Genomic DNA, 19,790 nt, shown 5'->3' on the forward strand with positions numbered 1-19,790 from the left:
GTCCTGAATGTAATTACAAATTTAAAAAAACACCCGGGATATAGCGTTATAACGCTGCTGTGCAAGACTGCAAAATCGCTTTAAAAAAACCCTTAGAAACAGCGTTGTAACATGATCACCCCTTTTGTTTAAAAAAAACAGTATTTTCACGAGGAGGGAGGGAGGATGGTTGATGAGGAAGGGGGTGTTCCCAAAAGACTCAGAATTGTGGGCGCGGGGAAAAACCTGATTGCACGCATTTCTGCATTGGGCAGCCCTGAATTAGACCCCTTTAGACCCTGCTTGAAAAGATGAGGTCCAGTTTTCTGGGGATTCCTTTGCTGCAAATTTTAGTGCAGTAACGGACGAAAAAGACAACCCTTTAAAAATACAAATCCAAATGATATTGCTACCGTGGAAACTCTGCTATCTCAGTGTTGTGCACAGGAACACTTACCCCTAAATAAAACTTGGTTGACTAGACTTAAACCTTATTCTGCTGCGCCAGACGAACATGGCTACTCACCTGAATCCTCAGTTGTGTTTATATTGGGTTAGTTTCCTTGGCTACACAGAATGGAATTAGATTAATTAATTAAATGAGGGAAGGAAAAATAATTGGTTGCTTTAAAAAACAAACAGAATCCAGAGCGGCATTTGGCACTAATAATCCATCTCCCAGTCCTAAGGCTGTTTAGAGGTGTTGGGAATACCGGATGCTGCATACTGGCGAGCGTTCTGTTCGTGCCGTCCTGATCCCTCTTTTGCCATGACTTGGAGCCAAGCGAGTGTGTCCCTGTGTACTCTGCCTTGTTGATGTGACTAGAACATTTCACCCTGGCTTAGGTAGCTGCCTTTCTTCTTACTTTTTTAATTAGTGACTTGAGATGTCACTTACCTTTGTAAGAAAAAATCTGGTGGGTTCATATTGCTTGCAGCGGCGTCTGGTGACTGACTTGACAGCATGAGACCATTCGTCATTTTCGGAGAACCTGAAGGAACTGAATTTCTTGGCTTGCCTTTACAACCATGATGGGTTGCAGCATGTGCTTGTCATGACCACTCGGTGAGGGCTTGGGGTCTGTGCTAGAAAGACACCTCTCTTGCCAGGGAACAAAGCCAAAACCTCAAACATAACGTGCTCATTTGGCTTGCTTTGTGAAACATTTTGTTTTGGGGTCAGCAACAATAGCCTTCTGTTCATTGCTGCAGGATTATCATTGGACATTGTAAATACAAAATACATAGCACTACATCACAATGACCGTTTACGCACTGGGAACTTGAGTGTCCCAACTCCGTGCAGGAGCACAAACTGGGGTTGGATGAGGCACGCTGGGACTGATGCTTCATAGGCCGTTTCCAGATGGTTGGTTTCAGCAATTTGTGGTGCACATAAAGCGCCCTCCCTGCCTTGCCCTTTGCAACTGAGGGCTGATTCATTAAGAGCGCAGGTTCATCAGCTGCCTTCTTGAGAACTGTTCCCCTTCAGGACATCTGCAGGGCTGCGACCTGTTCAGAGTAAAGCACCTTTTCAACATAAGGACAATTTTACAACAAGCCTTTAATAAAAGTACAATATGAGGAGGGAAAGTGCAAAAGGATCCACTGCTAGAGAAAACAAAGGCAGAGATCATGCTTTAGAGTACTGGTCCCCCACCTTTTTCAGGCTGGGGACCAGCGGCAGCAGGGAGGGCGATTGCCCGGCCGCGCATGGCGCATGTGTCCCTCTCCCCCCCTCCCACAGTAAGAAGCCTGCCGGGCCACAAGCTTGCGGCCTCGGAAGTTTCTTACTGCGGGGGGGGGGGGGGCGGGGAGAGGGAGCTGCGGCCCAGTGCCAGGGACTTCGCGGCCTGTCACCGGGCTGCGGCCCAGTGGTTGGGAACCACCGCTTTAGAGGAAGACATAATACATTCACGATCTCTCATGGCAAGATACAAAAACTTTGCAAGGGGTTCAATTATATCAGGGTTCTGGGATGTCAAAAGAAACCGAATCTTACGTTCATCTGAATGCAGTTCTCTTTTACACAGCAGTGAGTTAAGAAATTTGGCTTGGATCGAGGAATAAAATGGACAAGGGAAGAAAACGTGTGCAATTGATTCTATACAGCATTGTCCACAGGGGCACAACCTAGCTGAATGCGGGATCTGTTGAAATCTCCCATAAAGAACAGCAGAAGGTAGAGCATTAGTTCTAGCCAACATGAATGCTCTACGCTGTTGTGGGATGATTAGATGGTAGAAGTACGCAGCTAGGGGCTGAGAGCTTGGTGAGATCCCCAAGCTCAATGGGGAACAAACATTTCTAGCTTTACTGCTAAGTTCCTGCAGTTCTATGTCTAACAGTCTGCGTTTAATTTAATTAAATGCAGTCTTTTCAGATACCAGATACAAGGAGTCTAAAGAGATTCCTATAGATTTAATTTTCCCCTCAATGTGTCTTAACCAAGTAGATGACTCATCTTCAGACAGCATAAGGGAAATTAGACTATTGGGGTCAGATCTAAAATGAATGCGAAGCCAGAATTTGATTGTTAACAACCAATAGTCGCTGGCTGGTTTCTAGACATAGGACTGCGCAAGAGACACAGTTCGGGGTGCCAAGGATTTTACGAAGGAAGACAGATTGGAGACTTTCGACTGCTTGGTTAAAAGCGTTGATCCAAATAGGGATGCCACAGAGCAGCTGGGCACTTAGTTTCCCATTGAATACTTTGAGGGCTGCTGGCACGTACTGGTTTCCACTGGTGTAAAAGAAACGTGTAATTGCCAGGGCACTAGTTTTTGCAGATGTGATTGCATGTTTCCTCTGTGTAACCCAATTTACATTATGACAGATATTATGCCCCACTGAGTCCTTGTGGATATTTAATCTATCAGTATGGTGGCGACTGGAACTGAGGAGGCTGGGCGCTCCGACCTAGGATCACATGACTGACGAGCGGGAAAGCCCACGCATGTGCGGTCGGGTGTGCAGGTTCCCTCTTTGGAGATTTTTAGCTAGGGAAGTTCCGAGCACCAGGCCTGTGCATGCGCAGCCCCCAACGTATGCCCCCTGCACACAAGACGTCCACGAACAACAGTTACATGTAAGCAACTCTGTTTTCTCCACATTTTTGATATAGTGAACCACGAATCCAGATTTACTTGAGATGGGGACCCACTTAAAAATACACAGTATGCAAAAGCTTGGGACCCAGTTTCACAGGCTTTGTGATTGACCTTTGGGTTGGGACCCCCAGATTGTGAAATAGAGCCCTAAAATGCTGCCACTGAGGGTGGGGGGAGCCACTCTGAGCTGGCTTGCTGCTGCCCGAAGGAGAAATCAACATCCTGCCCATACAAACAGGGGGAGGCAGCTTAGGTTTAAATACAAAACGCTGTTTGGATCCGTTTGGATCTGGCAAGAGGAATGTATGTAAGACCGTCCACACCCTTCCTTTGCCCCTTCATTTTGGAGAGATCGTAATCATGTTCATTGGTATCCAGTCCATGTCATGGATGTAAGATAAGCCCAGACATGAGTTGGTGGCAAATTTGGTTCTGCTGCCCAGCTCTGGCTGAGTAAGCTTTAAATTTCAAAAGTTAAAGAATGTGTTTGTAAGGGAGAAAACAGTTTCATAGTGTTGACGTTCATCTTATGTGTATAGGTGGCAGCACACGTGTTTGTGCGAAGGTGGGAGAAAAGGAGATGGTGCTGGCTGTCCTCAGTGGTCTTAGATGAACAAATATTCCCAAAACACCTCTGAATTGTGGCATCTTAAACAAGTGATGCTGTCAGGGTAGTTGATTGTTTTCGTTTCCAGTGAGGACCAAAATTCCTTGTCTTCTTTGGAGAAAAGGGAGTGGAAGAGACCCATCGCTGTTCCTGTGCACACCTGTAGTTCATCCTTGTGCTCCCTGTGCACCTGTTGCCCCCTTTCTCACCCAGCTTGTGAGCATTTCTACAACCTGCACAAAAATAGAAGCTTTAAATCTGGTGGGTGGGGGTGTCAAAAGTTCTTGTCCCTGGTCAAGGCTGGCAGAAGTGCGGAGGGTGGTGCTGTTTTTCAAAATGTCGAGTTAAATTGGAGAGCCCAGAAAGCTCCTGTGCAGAAATGTCAGGCACAATTTAAGATATCATTGTTATGTTTACTGTTTTGAAATGACATTGGAGAGGGAGGGATCGTTCACCTGCTGGTGGGGTGGCAACAGATGCGGGTGTGTCTCTGGCCCTTGACAGCTGGCTGGCCTTGGTGGAAAATGCACATGTCTGTTATATTTTTGTAAGTCTCTGTCTGTGCTACCCATAGATGATAGAATCATAGAGCTGGAAGGGACCTCCTGGGTCATCTAGTCCAACCCCCTGCACATTGCAGGACACTCAGATCCCTATCGCTCATCTACTGTAACCTGCCACCCTCTTGAACCTTCACAGAATCAGCCTCTCCGTCAGATGGCTTTCCAGCCTCTGTTTAAAAATCTCCAAAGAAGGAGACCCCCCCCCCCCCGAGGAAACCTGTTCCACTGAAAAACCGCTCTAACAGTCAGGAACTTCTTCCGGATGTTTAGATGGAATTTCTTTTGAATTAATTTCATCCCATTCATTCTGGTCTGTCCCTCCGGGGCAAGAGAGAACAACTCTGCTCCATTGTCTATATAGCAGCCTTTTAAATACTTGAAGATGGTTATCAGATCCCCTCTCAGTCGTCTCCTCTCCAGGCTAAACAGACCAAGCTCCTCCAACCTTTCCTCCTACGTCTTGGTCTCTAAACGCCTCACCATCTTCGTTAAGAGCACTAACATTATCTGAGGTTTCTGGCAGGGTGTTTGTCTTGGCACATGTTTTACCTTTATCTTACTCTTCTATAAGTTTTAGGAAAAGATTTGTCTCCAGTTTTACCGATGACATCCATTAACTGCCTGTTCTTAATTTAAATTTAATTTTAAATCCTACTTTTATTTTAAATGTTTTATTTTATCTCTAGGGGCAAATCCTGTTGGATCCAGGAATAAAACAGGCGCTAGAGCTTGGCGGTGGGAAAAGGAAGGGGAGGAGTTGTCCAGTCTGTAAGGGCATGGGGTTGAATGTGTGTGTTGTGTGGGAGGTTGTGGTGGCGTGGTGGCAAATGAGGGCATGGGTGTGGAGATATGGGTGTCAGGAACCTGTGGTGTGGAATGTTTGTTGAATGTGGAAGAGGACTGACCTTTAGGAATTGTAGCATAGTGGTTACAGATGAGCTTTCCAAAGCTATGTCTTCAGATATGTGAAGGGAAAATCAGACTGGAGACTCTTAGGGGGAGATTACATGGCAACCAATTCCTCTCAGTTCTGCATCATTTCCCTTCTTGTGTGAATTAGGCCATAGACACCGAAATGCCCCCTTGCCCTAATACACATGGGGTACTCCCAGTACACAGGTGTCTACCTACTCCTTCTGTCTCCATTTTTTCACTGTTGATAAAATGTTATGTGCCCACATGCTTCTTTCATGGTTGCTCCACAGAAGAATAACTGGATTGTTGTTTACTAGCCAAAGGAGTCTCAAAGCAGTTTCCAAATACCTTTTCCCTTCGTCTCCCCACAATAGACAACCTGGATGTGGTGCTGTGAGAGGTCTGAGAGTACTGGGGATGGGCTGCAGTGACCCAGCAGGCCTCAGGTTTCCAATCGTCTTCCCTACCTCTCCCCATAGCAGACTCCCAATGAGGGAGGTGGGGAAGAAAGCTTCACATGGAAGCTGGCAACCCTAAGAGGAAGTGTGCACAGCAGTCTTGACCTTAGTAAGTTTTTTTATACAGTTTTTTTATTTGCCAGACCAAGATTGAAAAAAGTCATTACAGTTCCCATGTCTCTCCAGCCATTTACTTGTTCACTATTTACAGTTTCAGGCTGTAAATATTCTTTATTTAGATCTTCCTGCACTTTCCAGACTTACAGGACTGATGCTGGTCTGTCTGTCTGCGCCCCAGAATACAAACAGTTGCTGCTAAGGTATGGACATAGCCCACAGCCCAGGAGGGACACATGTGCACCACTCCCTCCCAACTGCAGCCTCCAACCTCTACCATAGTATCTAGATCACTGCTCATCTCTAGATTATAATGATCAGCTCTGCAGGCAATATTGGCTCATTTGAACGCTGGACTCTGAGGCATTGTACGATTTTGAAGTCCCACCTCCAAACCTCCAGGAATATTTTCAACCCAGGGGTAGCCAACCTCCAGGTGGGGCCTGGAGAGCTCCTGAAATTAAAGCTCATCTTCAGAGTTTAAAGATCAGTTGCCCAGGCACAACGGGCTACTTTGGACAGGGTTGTGGTGGAGAAGAAACATTTAATTCCTGCCACACAGGTTGTTGTTGAATTGAAAGACTTGAGGCATACTGCATAGTGTTGTTGTGCAGATGAAAGAGGAGACAAAAGAACCTCCACAACAGTATCTAGTTTCATCTCCAGAATAACGCTGTGCTGTAGGCCTCAAAACTGAAGAGAGTTGAGAAGAAGAAATACACATGACTTGGCTGTGTTTAACCCGCGGCCAGAGCAGTATTTTAAGTGAGAAGGGGCTTTTCTGTGGCCTCCCTGTCAGCCAATTATTTGGCAGAAGGGATAAGTTCCCCACCCTCAAAAGGAAGGCCCTCAGGCTCCCCTGCGTTGCTCTCAGAAGAACATGCCTCCCTCCCCTCAGTCAGGGACTGTCAGAGGCTCCTTCGCAGCAGGCTTGAAGGGAGGGGGGAGGGAGTGCATTCACCAGCCTCCTGCCAGTGGTCTGAGGCAAAGGGAAGGAAGTTACAGTTGGAAATGACAGGGCAGCCTTGGGGCAAAAAGGGGTGGCACAGCCTGTCCAAGCCTCTGTTCTTATCCCCCTTGGCAGCCCTACTGACCTCCTCTCCCTGCGGTGGTCAGGGGCAGACTGACAGCGATGTCTCCAGATTGCCCCTGGCTGAGCTGGGTGGGCGGGCCCTGTCAGAACTATGACCCAATGATTGGGCCAAAGTCCTGAGTGGGCGTGACCTGCCAGGGCCTCTGACAGGCCACGCCAATTCTCCACCCACTAATCCCATAGCAAAATATTATATGACAGCTCCAGCTGTTATAGATACCTTGCACATGATTAAAGGTAAAGGTATCCCCCGTGCAAGCACCGAGTCATGTCTGACCCTCGGGGTGACACACTCTAGTGTTTTCATGCCAGACTCAATATGGGGTGGTTTGCCAGTGCCTTCCCCAATCATTACCGTTTACCCCCCAGCAAGCTGGGTACTCATTTTACCAACCTTGGAAGGATGGAAGGCTGAGTCAACCTTGAGCTGGCTGCTGGGATTGAACTCCCAACCTCATGGGCAGAGCTTCAGACTATATGTCTGCTGCCTTACCACTCTGCGCCACAAGAGGCTTTTACTTTTTTGCACATGATACATGCTGTTGAATGTTTATGTTGTTTGTTCTTATGGTTTTTATGACCTATGGCTTGAGCGTTACACTTATTATTACAGTTACCCATACATGAACTCACTGAACTTTAGGGTACTGTATTGGAGGCTGGGAAAGGGCCCAATTATGCCTTAACATTTCTGCTTAGTGTAACCTTTCAAAAAGAAGTTTAATTGTGTGTATGTTATTCAAGCTATAAGTGAGGGAAGTGGCATAGGCTGACTCCTGTGTCCCAAGAATTTACACGGTGTCCTTCTGACCTAGCAACATCATGCAGCCAGCTCTGAAAGGAACTCAGATAACTCTCCTGTCTGTCTGTCTGTCTCCGTTTTCATCCTGTCCTTCATCCAGGAAGCTCAGAGAAGCATACATGTCTCTTCCTCATTTTATCCTTGCCAGCAGGGGTAGTCAACCTGTGGTCCTCCAGATGTTCATGGACTACAATTCCCATGAGCCCCTGCCAACAAACGCTGGCAGGGGCTCATGGGAATTGTAGTCCATGAACATCTGGAGGACCACAGGTTGACTACCCCTGCTTGCCAGAATCCAGTGCGGTAGAGAAAACAGAGAGAAAGAGAATCCCAATCCAAAATCCTATTCACTACACCACCATGGCAGGCTTTTCTTACTTAGAGGCCTCATGCAATGTCCAATAGTTTTGAGGAACACAGTCATACCCTCTGCCAAAGAACAAATGGAAACACGTCTGACATGAAAAGTCACAGGACTGAGAAAAACTTCATCCTTCCAAGACATTCAATAAGGGACCTCAAAGGAGCTTATTTGATTGCAAAGAAACTTCAAGAACACGCTAGAAAGAAAGACTGCCGAAATGCAAGTTATTGCCAGTAACACCCAACTCTATCTTCTGACGGACAGCCATTCGGACCCCCCCCCCCAGAACCATTCACCAGATGTTTGAAAGCCATAGCTGGATGGCTCAAGCAGAGTTGCCTGAAACTCAACCCCTCTAAGATGGAGGTCCTAAGGCTTGGAAGGAAGGGGGCAGGACAGGAAGCACGTTTACCCATCCTGGCAGGGTCACGACTGACCATCATGGCCCAGGTCAGGAACTTGGGAGCGATCCTGGATGCCTCACTGACCATGGAGTCACAGGGCGTTTTACCACCTTCGCCAGGCGAGGCTACTAGCACACTACCTGTTCCCGGAACACCTGGCCATGGTGATCCATGTGATGGTCACCTCCAGAATTGATTTCTGTAACTCGCTCTATGTGGGCCTGCCTTTGTCTCTGACCCAGAAATTACAGCTGGTTCAAAATACAGCTGCTAGGGTCCTCACAGGCCCATCTTGGAAGGCTCATATCCAGCCTGTGCTGAGGCTGCTGCATTGGTTACCAGTTGTAGTCCAGATTAGGTTCAAGGTTTTGGTTTTGACCTTTAAGGCCCTTCGCAGTCTGGGACCCCCATATCTGAAGGACTGCCTGCTGCCCCACACCCCCCATAGGGCCTTACGCTCTGTGGGTACCAACTTATTGGTTGTTTCTGGCCCCAGGGAAGCTCACCTGGCCTTGACTAAAGCCAGTGCCTTTTCAGTCCTGGTCCCTACCTGGTGGAATGAGTCCTCAAAAGAGCTGAGAGCCCTGTGGGAACTTTTGGAATTCCGCGGGGCCTGTAAGATGGAGCTCTTCTGCCAGGTATATGGTAGGGACCAGGGCGTGGAAGATTGGATGCCCCCCCCCCCCCCAGGAATACACTGCCACCATGTTTTTTGCCATAAGTATCCCTCTGGCACCTCACGTGTTCGCACTGGTTGGGAGAGAGGGTGTCCATTACTGCTATGTTTTGTAAACTGTATATTGATGGTTTTAATGGGGTTTTTAATGGAGATTGTTTTTATGTAGGCTTATTTTATAACGTACTGAGACTGCTAGCTGTGGGTGGCGGTATATAAGTCAAATAAATAAATAATAATACAACACTCAAAACAATGGAATCCCCAGGACTCAACAAGGACATTGATTTCTTATCTCACAATGTATGCTGATCTCATTCAATTCTTATATGAACATTCCTTGCAATCCCCTCTGCTTTTATTTTATTTGGGTCAGTGAGACTGCTATATGATGTAAGTATGAATGTAATGCTAATTAGAAGCTACCTCTCTGGTCTCAGGACAGGATAACAACAACAGCACGGCTTGTCATTTTGTGGGTTTGCTCCATGCTTGGTTGGAGATGGACAGAGCTAACAAGAAGTCGCTTTTAATTTCTTCTTTTCACAACTGGGAAAGTGTCTGCCATTAATCACTAAATTTACATTTTTATTGCCTCAATGTTTTTGTGAATGACAATTGAACCCACAGGACTGATTGACTCTTCTAGCAAAGAATTATCATATTTGAACTTATGCTGTTTACTAATTTGCTACTTATTTACTCTCTCTCCCTGATCCATTATCTGAGGAAGTGTGCATGCACACAAAAGCTCACACCCTGAATAAATCTTTGTTGGACTTAAGGGTGCCATTGGACTCAAATTGTGTAGTATAACTCAGTGTCATTTACTCTCCCTCACCCTCTACTGTCTCACAACCATATTGTAAAAATCAAATGGAAGAGGGAGAACTCAAATGCAGCCATGAGCTTCTTGGAAGGAGGACAAGGCAAAAGTGTAACCAACAGCTGATATTCAAAAATCCTACTCTCAGAGTATTCCTACAAATGGTCATGATGTATTTTGACAGAGAATATATTCTGAATGGCTAAGAAGCAGTCCCATCCCTTCTTTCCAGTTTCTCATGATTAACCATTGACATTGCAGTAACCAGTAACAGGTAAACAGGGCTGGTGATTTCTGTGATGAATTAATCTGGCAAAGCACTAGATTTGATAGTGGTGAGAAGTGCCATCAAATTGTCTGCTTATGGCCCCCGCGGGACACTCCGCTCTGCGGATATGAATCTGCTGGTGGTCTCGAGCCCCCTGGGACATTTGCCTGGCCTTGACCAGGGCCAGGGCCTTTTTGTCCCTGGCGCCAGCCTGGTGGCATGAGCTCCTGGAACAGCTAAAGGCCCTGCCGGAGATACCAGCTTTCCTCAGGGCCTGTAAGATGGAGCTCTTCCGCCAGGCACATGGTTAAGGCCAGGCTGTGGTCCTGGAATTATCATCAGGGGATCCCCTTGAACCAATGAGATCAGGCCCCTCACTCCTAATGAAAGAGCTCTGGACTGCACGGTGGGCAGGGGAGGAGACGGGGGGTTGATTTTGAATGAATTGCCATCTTTTATGTCTGGGGTTTTTAAGGGTTATTGTTTTATTCTTTTATTGTAAACTGCTGCTAGTCTTTGAGAGTGGTGGTATACAGGTTAACATATATATGTATACACACACACACACACACACACAAACAATTTTACCCTTGGAGTTTCCTAGGCAAGAAATGTTCAGAGATGGTTTACCATTGCCTGCCTTCTAGTGTCGTTGTTAAGGGCAGTGACTTCTAATATGGTGAGCCAGGTTCGTTTCCCCACTCCTCTTCCACATGCAGTCCATTAGGTCAGTGGTCCCCAACCTTTTTATCACTGGGGACCACTCAACGGCTTTTACTGAGGCCCGTTGGGGGGGGGGTAGTTTACTCCTCTGCTCTCAAGCACTGCCCTAACGCTCTCTGGTCGCTATGGTAATGTTTAAACATCCCTTCAAAATAAGATACAGACACGCCACAACAATGAACATAAGGAACATTTTATTTTCATGGAAATTTTAACTCATGTCAATGACAAATCAATGGGAACCCTGAGCTTGTTTCTCTGCAACGAGATAGTCCCATCTGGGAGTGATGTGAGACAATGACACCCGAAGTGTGTTGTAAAGGGCCGGGGGGGGGGGAGGCGTCCTTCGCGGCCCACCTTCAATTAGTTGACGGCCCACAGGTTGGGGATCGCTACATTAGGTGACCTTGGGCTTGTCACCATCCTGATGTTGCTCAGCTCACAAAGCAGTTCTGTTAGAGCTCTCTCATCCTCACCTCACAGGGTGTCTGTTGTGCAGAGAGGAAGGGAATATAAATTGCTTATTTATTTTTTCATTCATTCATTCATTCATTCATTCATTCATTCATTCATTCATTCATTCATTCATTCATTCATATACTGCCCTCTCCCGAAGGCTCAGGGTGGTTTACAGGGAACAGGAAACAGATACAGGCAGTGAAAAGTGGGGTATATAAGCCAAATGTTCTTCTGTATCATGACCCTGCCTTTCCTGGGTGGTCTCCCATCAGAATACTGAACAACTTGGACCCTCCTTAGTTTCTTAGATTAAATGAGATCAGACTATCTGGGATATCAAGGTCAGGGACCTTGTCCCGGAAGGACGGACCGGAACCAATGGGATGAAATTAATTCAAAAGAAATTCCATCTAAACATCCCGAAGAAGTTCCTAACAGTTAGAGTGGTTTCTCAGTGGAACAGGCTTCCTCGGGAGGTGGTGGGTTCTCCATCTTTGGAAATTTTTAAACCGCAGCTGGATAGCCATCTCATGGAGAGGCTGATTCTGGGAAGGCTCAAGGGGGTGGCAGGTGACAGTAGATGAGCGAGAGGGTTGTGAGTGTCATGCATAGTGCAGGGGGTTGGACTAGATGGCCCATGGGGTCCCTTCCAACTCTTAATTATTCTACTAGCCTTGAAAAGGTCTCCTTCCCCTCGCCCCTGGCCAGGGAGCTTAAGATAGCCTCGAGCCGCTCGGACTCCAGAGCAGCTCAAAGCCGGATCAAGTGGGGCAGGCCAGCTCATTAGCAGGCCCGGGACAGAGCTCCTTAGCAGCCAGTCAGCAGGCTGGGAGGCCCTCGTTAGCATGCCCGGCTTAGCAGGCTGGAAGGCCTTCGTTAGGAAACCCTCCACCCTCCTTTGCCCACGGCCCTTTCCCCCTACCTGCTGCTAGCTCTAGGCACTGAGGCGTGTCTGAGAGCAAACAGGCTAGAGTCCAGGGACGGAGAGCAGGAACTGCAGGGGATTGGCCATGTTCCAACTTGGACACCCAGGACACGTACCACCCCCTAGTCTGTTTGACAAATATTAATAGGAACAATGGAAGGATGGATAAGGATGATTCTAGGGAAAACAGATTTAGGACAACAGAAGAACAGCTAGAATATTAGTTCTTTATTGCATATTTGATGCCAGAAAAATAGTGACTAACAAAGACATACTGAAATGCATAAAGCTATTTAAACAATGAATTGTTGTGTTGTTGTTTTTCAGCTGGGAAGCCATTGATCCCAAATCTGAATACAGGCAGAGGTTAAGCCAATGTGTGGAAGAAAGGCTGATGGGCTGCTTTTTATTTCTTCATGAAATGGTCCACTACAAAGAACAGAATCCTGGCAAGGTAAAGTAAGAGGCTTGCCTTCTACTTCTTTCCGGGCAATAAACTTTCTGCTGCCAGAAGGAAATGCCCTCAAGTGCTCTCTTACGGTTGCCGAGACATTGGTGTCAGTCATTAGGATGCCTATGAACTACCAGGAAGAAGGCCGTGCTGCCCTGAAAAGTCCCAGCCTCTCCAGCCGTTCCTCCTAGGGAAGGGGCTCCAACCCCCCTCATCATCTGGGTTACCCTCGTCTGTACTTATTCCAGTTTTGAAACCTTCCTTCTTTTGGTGGCTTCTTTCTTGAACAAAAGTGTCAGGATGACAGACTCGAAACAACGACTTCTTTCAAAAGCAAACGTTTATTCGTAAGCAGTTCTATCCAGGACTTTCAAAGCCGAATCTGATTTCCAGATTCAAAATGCAGTTCTTGTCCCCCACCAGTTACAATCATAGAATCGCAGAGTTGAAAGGGGCCATACAGGCCAACCCCCTGCTCTACGCAGGATCAGCCCAAAACATCCTAAAGCATCCAAGAAAAGTGTGCATCCAACCTTTGCTTGAAGACTGCCAGTGAGGGGGAGATCACCACCTCCTTAGGCAGCCTATTCCACTGCTGAACTACTCTGACTGTGAAAATTTTTTCCTGTTATCTAGCCTATATCGTTGTACTTGTAGTTTAAACCCATTACTGCGTGTCCTTTCCTCTGCAGCCAACAGAAACAGCATCCTGCCCTCCTCCAAGTGACAACCTTTCAAATACTTAAAGAGGGCTATCATGTCCCCTCTCAACCTCCTTTTCTCCAGGCTGAACATTCCCAAGTCCCTCAACCTATCTTCATAGGGCTTGGTCCCTTTGCCCCAGATCATCCTCGTCACTCTCCTCTGTACCTTTTTTATCTACGTCCTTCTTGAAGTGAGGCCTCCAGAACTGCACACAGTACTCCAGGTGTGGTCTGACCAGTGCCGTATACAATGGGACTATGACATCTTGTGATTTTGATGTGATGCCCCTGTTGATACAGCCCAAAATGGCATTTGCCTTTTTTACCGCTGCATCACACTGCCTGCTCATGTTTAGTTTACAATCCACAAGTACCCCAAGGTCTCGTTCACACACAGTGTTACCTAGAAGCGTATCCCCCATCCAGTAGGCATGCTTTTCATTTTTCTGACCCAGATGCAGAACTTTACACTTATGGGCAAAATGGAAAAACGGGCAAATGAGAGGCCCATTTTGACAAGGCCCATCTTACACTTATTGAAGGACTGCAATCTGGATTTTCAAATAGTCAGGTGGATAGGGAATTGGTTAGAGAACCGCACTCAAAGAGTTGTTGTCAATGGAGTTTCATCAGACTGGAGAGAGGTGAGTAGCGGGGTACCTCAGGGCTCGGTGCTCGGCCCGGTACTTTTTAACATATTTATTAATGATCTAGATGAGGGGGTGGAGAGACTACTCATCAAGTTTGCAGATGACACCAAATTGGGAGGACTGGCAAATACTCCGGAAGATAGAGACAGAGTTCAACGAGATCTGAACACAATGGAAAAATGGGCAAATGAGAACAAGATGCAATTTAATAAAGATAAGTGTAAAGTTCTGCATCTGGGAATCTTTTTTGCATTAATTTTATCCCATTGGTTCTGGTCTGTCCCTCCGGGGCAAGAGAGAACAACTCTGCTCCATCCTCTACATGGCAGCCTTTTAAAGAGTTGAAGATGGTTGTCAGATCCCCTCTCAGTCGCCTCCTCTCCAGGCTAAACAGGCTGGCCGCCAAAGAGGAAGGTCGGCCCGCAGCACCCCATCGCCTGGCCCGGGGAATGGGAGTGGGGGTGGGGAGCCTTCCAAGGCCTCGTGGAGCCCATTGCACTCCCCGGGCCCTGGGAAAGCTTTTTCCCTGGGGGGAGGGGGGTAAATGCCCGGCGGCTGGAAAGGCTTTTTCATCCCCCCACCCCCAGGGAAAAGACCGGGGACGGCTTCACCCTGGGGGGGGAGTTTGGGGGGGGGCAGCCCTTCCCACCCACCCAGGCAGTGCTGCCAGGGAGGTTGGGAACAGCTAGCACCCGCTGTTTTTTTTCACATTTATAAATATGTTGAACAACACAGGCCCCAGGACAGATCCTTGGGGAACCCCACTTGTCACTCTTTTCAAAGAGGATGCCGAACTATTAACAAGTACCCTTTGGATACGATCTGTCAAAAAGTTATTGATCCAACTAACAGAATTAGGATCCATGCCGCATTTTACCAACTTGTCAAGAATATTATGTGGGACCTTATCAAAAGCTTTACTGAAATCCAGATAAACTATGTCTGCAGCATTCCCCTGATCCAGCAAGGTAGTCACTTTCTCGAAAAAAGAGATAAGGTTGGTCTGATAAGGAGATAAGGTGTTAAAAGGTGATAAAAGAGATAAGGTGTTCTTGTGAAACCCATGCTGAGTCTTAGAAATCATAGCTTTCAGTTCCAGGTGCTCAAGGACCGAGTGCTTGATCATTTGTTCCAAAATTTTGCCAGCTACAGGGTTGAGTTACCCGGATCCTACTTTTTCCCTTTCTTGAAGATGGGGACAACATGTGCCCCTCTCCAATCGTCTGGCACCTCACCTGTTCTCCAAGAAGTGCCAAAAATAATGGACAGAGATTCAGAGATTATATCTGCAAGTTCTTTTAGTTCTTTTAGTTCCCTTGGATGCAGTTCATCTGGCCCAGAAGACTTTGTTTCCTTTAAAGAAACTAGGTGTTTGTGGACTGCTCCAACAGTGATCCTAGGCCGCCATTCCCGTCCTCCGTATTGTGTTACGTTTTTGCCACATTGATCACTATTTCCCTCACAAGAGAAGACCAAGGAGAAATAGGAGTTAAGCAGTTCAGCCCTCTCTTCATCAGCCTTACCATTGTTCCTCTATCTATTTTTGAAATCCCCATCTGGGCAGTCCTATCTGGCCTCTGCCCTCCGCTGTCCAGGTGCTGTCTAGACACAGTAACCTCCTGTCTGGACACCATTTCCAGTCTAGCAGGCCAATCTGGATTAGGCCAGCACCTGGAGCACCCGTCTCCTTGAGGTTCTCACTCAGCGAGGACACAGACCTGGTGAGAGGCCTTCTCTGGCGGGACGCGCCCGGCAACAGGGGCCTTTCCTTTACTGCTTGATCCGTTGCTGATGCGAAAGGCCGCGAAAAAGGCCGCTGCCAGCACTCGAAAGTTCACGCCTTGAATAAATCTTTGTTGGTCTTAAAGGTGCCCGTGCTGGACTCTGATTTTATTGAGTTTTATAAGGAGCATGAAACGTCTTTAATAAACCTTGATGTAATGACCTCTTTTTGACTTGTGTTTCTTGGTTTGTTTTTACAGTTTTGCCTCCTGGTCTGTAGTGTGTGCACATTCTTCACAGTCTTGGGAAGTTACATTCCTGGAATTGTCCTCTCCTACCTTCTCTGTAAGTTTCTTCCCCTTTTTCCTGGACATGGAGTGTGCAGTCACATATTCCCAGCAGCATAAGGCTATTTTCCTGCAAAAATGTGATAATCAGCAGGATGGATGATGATTCAACCTTTGCCTGGTTAGAGCAGTGGACACTTTACACTTAAAACAAGGCTAATCCAGAGGACGCTGCTCTTGAATTTAGACGGGTTAAGGGTCCCATGGACAATGAAGAATATTTTCCTAGACCTCCTAGCTCACAACGCCTATTCCCTTTACCAGAATTTTTCGAAAAGGATGAGGGAAGAGTAGGGAAAGCCCCTCTTTATAAAAAAAACTCTATACCCTACAAAATTATGGGGAGGAAGCTCTCTAGGTCCCCCTGGGGGATATAACCGTTAATGCACTCCAAAGCCAAGTTCTTCTATCAGAGATTCTCCAGAAAGGAATCAGAGTCCAGGAGCACCTTTAAGACCAACAAAGGTTTATTTACTCAAGGAGTGCTTGCACTCGAAAGCTCCCGCCCCGAATAAATCTTGGTTGGTCTTCAAGGTGCTCCTGGACTCTGATTCGATTGTGCTACTTCAGACCAACACGGCTACTCATTTGAATCAAGGAAGGAAGGCCGACGACACTCCCTGGAAGCGAGCTCATGAGGCTATCTATGGCCATGAATGTCTAGAGCGGCCACGGCATGGCCCAATAAACTTTTGCCACTCTTACCAGATGGTAATCCCAAAGTGTTGGAAGGACTTGGAAGGAATCGATAAGCTGCTCAAAGCTGCTGCCTTCACGGCTGCTGCCCCCTTGGATGCATTCATGTTCTCTTCCAGAGCAAAGGCAGCATGCTCTGTGGCACGCAGGGTTTTAGGGCTAAAGGTGTGGCAGGAGGACTCGTATTCCTGATCGTTTCATGATAACCTTTTTGGCATATTTCTTATTTCTGTCGCAGTATCAGGAGCCTTTCTGTGTCCACTCTTAACGCGCAGTGAATTTGGGCAGAAATTCTTCAGCAGCATGAAGTCAGTTCTGCTGAAGCTGGACTTTGGTATCCGGGCCTTTATCAACCAGAAATTGCAAGAGAGAGATGGTAAGTTAGCTGCAAGATTCCTTCCTGTTTGCAATTCTAGGGTTCATGATGGGTGTTTCAAATAAGAGTAGGGGAGCTTCTTCTGCAGTTGCCCATTTATGCCCAATGCAAGCAGAAAAATAATCTTTATGAGGAGCAAAAGTGAGTTTTCAAACCTTAATATGTTCTACCGTGTGTGGCGTATTTACCCCCCCACACACACACACACAAGCTTCTTGACACCACAAATCCTGCCTTGAAGGCATCCGTTGAGTGTAAGGGACATCAAATGTTCATTGTTTTGGCAAATGAGATAAGGAAAGATGGATCTTGTCTGTGAAGAGAGCCTGACAAAAAGGAACCATAGGCAACTTTTGCATAAAGTTGATGTCAGCCATCGGAAAGAAAGAGTCCAATATCCTTGTATTTTATTTTATACTGTTAACATTTCTAAGTATAGAATGGGCTACAGAATATAAAGAAGGGCCCCAAACAATCAGGGTAGTGATTTTATTTTATTTTATATTCTTATATATGATATGATGGAGCAGTGGTGCTTTTTTCAACTACCCTCCCTAATAATTTTTCCTGAGAGCCAGCTTGGTATAGTGGTTAAGAATGGTGGCCTCGAATCTGGAGAGCCGGGTTTGATTCCCCCCTCCTCTTCCACATGCAGCCGGCTGGGTGACCTTGGGCTTGTCACAGTCCTGTTGGAGCTGTTCTCACAGGGCAGTTCTGTCAGAGTTCTCTCAGCCCTACCTACTTCACAGGGTGTCTGTTTTGGGGAGAGGAAGGGAAGGTGACTGTAAACTGCCTTGGGACTCTTTTGATTAGTGAACAATGGGGTGTAAAAACCAACTCTGCCTATGTTTCCAGTGGAAAAATTGGAATTGTAGGGGTACACTGAGAAAGGACAAACAAAAAGGGGATGAAAAACCCAACCTGGAATAGAGTTGAGAACCTGAGAAGGCTGAGAAAACTACTACTTTATATAATAAAAATATATTTCATTTGAATTTATGGAGCTCAAATATATAAAACTATACAAAACAAAGAAAACAGCAGGGAGTGACACAGGTCACACATTATAAGTTAGTTATGTCCTTACATCCAAAGACGTAACACATTTTGACCTATACAGTTCTTCCTCAGAGGTCAATATAAAGTTTAGGAAAAAACACAGGTATACATAAAGTATTCTTTATACTGTTTTTCAATCACCAGGGTGGCAAACCAACTTCCTGTGGATGACAAAAATGGACCAGGGTTAGTACAAAGATTACCAGACTTATGATCTAAAGACCCAGATAGTTCAGTAATGAAACATCGGACTCCCCTGAAGGGTTCTTCTCTCCCGTGGGGCGAAGTCATCCCATCCGGTGTGCTTAGGTCACACCTCTGCTTGACCAGGTAGGGCAATTGTAATGCAAATTTCTTGCAGCCACTTAGTTGGTGACCAGAGCCTGACCTTCCAGTTGTTCCCAAGCCCTGCTGCTTTCTCTGATAATGTCAGGCTGTTGATTGTTTGCCTGTATGAGAATGTGCATTCTATCCCCTGGGCGGGATGTGGATGACTTTGCCCCACCGGAGAGGAGAAACCTCCAGGCGAGTCCAATGTTTCGTTCCCCTACAGTGGGGCTGAAGTCATCCAGAGTGGCTAGCAGTACCCAAGCTGTGCCCGGGATGGGAGACCACCTGTCGCATGTTGCAAGACACGACAGCCAGAGTCAGCCTCCAGAGACACCAACGGGCCTCTGCAGTAGGGTCTCACGAAGGTGGAGAAAAAGACCATGTAGCCATACAGCAGATCTCCACCACCGGTGCACTGATGGAGAAAGCCGTGGACAGCGCTACGGCGCAAGTGGAGTGCGCTGTGATATTCCCTGTAGCGGGGCTTAATCATTCACTGTTGGACCAGACAGGCCATGGTGGCCGTAGAAACTTTCCAACCACTGTTTGTCCTGCCATGCGAGATGAACAATGTGTCCAAGCATGCCATTCTGCGTAAGTAGATGTGCAGGGCCTGTCACACATCCATAGTGGTCCCTCTCCCCTTGGGTCTGCAGTTTGAGGTAAAAAGCAGGGAGGTGAAAGTGTGACGAGACCTTTGGAATCAAGCTAGGATCCGTCCGCAGTCTGACCGTATCCTTTCTGGAGGAGCAGAGTTCTTTCCTGGATGATAAGGCGGCCATTTCAGAGATCCACCTGGCCAAGGTGGGGACCACAAGAAAGGCCACCTTCCACAACAAGTACTTGAGTTTGGACTGACGGATGGGTTCAAAAGAGGGCTTTGTTAAGGCGCAAAGAACTATAGGTAACTGCCATGTTGGGAACGTCCATTGGATCGGCGGATCCAGCTACTTGCCCCCTTTGGGAAACATCTAATGTATGCTTTTGTCATCAGGGAGCTGGAACAGTCAATGGCTAAGATGGCATTCAGATCCACCACCTGTCTTCTTAGGATGTTAGCCCTCAGGCGATGCTGCCTCCCATCATACAGGAAGTCTATGATGTCCCTGTAGGACAGGCGAGTTGTTATCAGGCCTTTGTTGGAGGCCCATGTCAGGAAGGTG

At 46.9% G+C, this 19,790-nt stretch overlaps 1 protein-coding gene across 2 annotated transcripts in view; it reads left to right on the plus strand.

The window, feature by feature from the left end:
• The window catches only part of RETREG1 (reticulophagy regulator 1), a 56,141-nt gene that overhangs the window by 29,676 nt on the left and 6,675 nt on the right, over nt 1-19,790 (plus strand). For both annotated transcript variants that reach the window (XM_077353320.1, XM_077353321.1), the window contains 3 exons: nt 12,620-12,746; nt 16,080-16,164; nt 17,101-17,238. In XM_077353320.1, coding sequence (XP_077209435.1) covers nt 12,620-12,746; nt 16,080-16,164; nt 17,101-17,238 — 350 coding nt within the window. The remainder of the gene's footprint in view (nt 1-12,619; nt 12,747-16,079; nt 16,165-17,100; nt 17,239-19,790) is intronic.

The sequence above is a fragment of the Paroedura picta genome, chromosome 9, assembly GCF_049243985.1.
Source record: "Paroedura picta isolate Pp20150507F chromosome 9, Ppicta_v3.0, whole genome shotgun sequence".
Lineage (NCBI taxonomy): Eukaryota > Metazoa > Chordata > Lepidosauria > Squamata > Gekkonidae > Paroedura > Paroedura picta.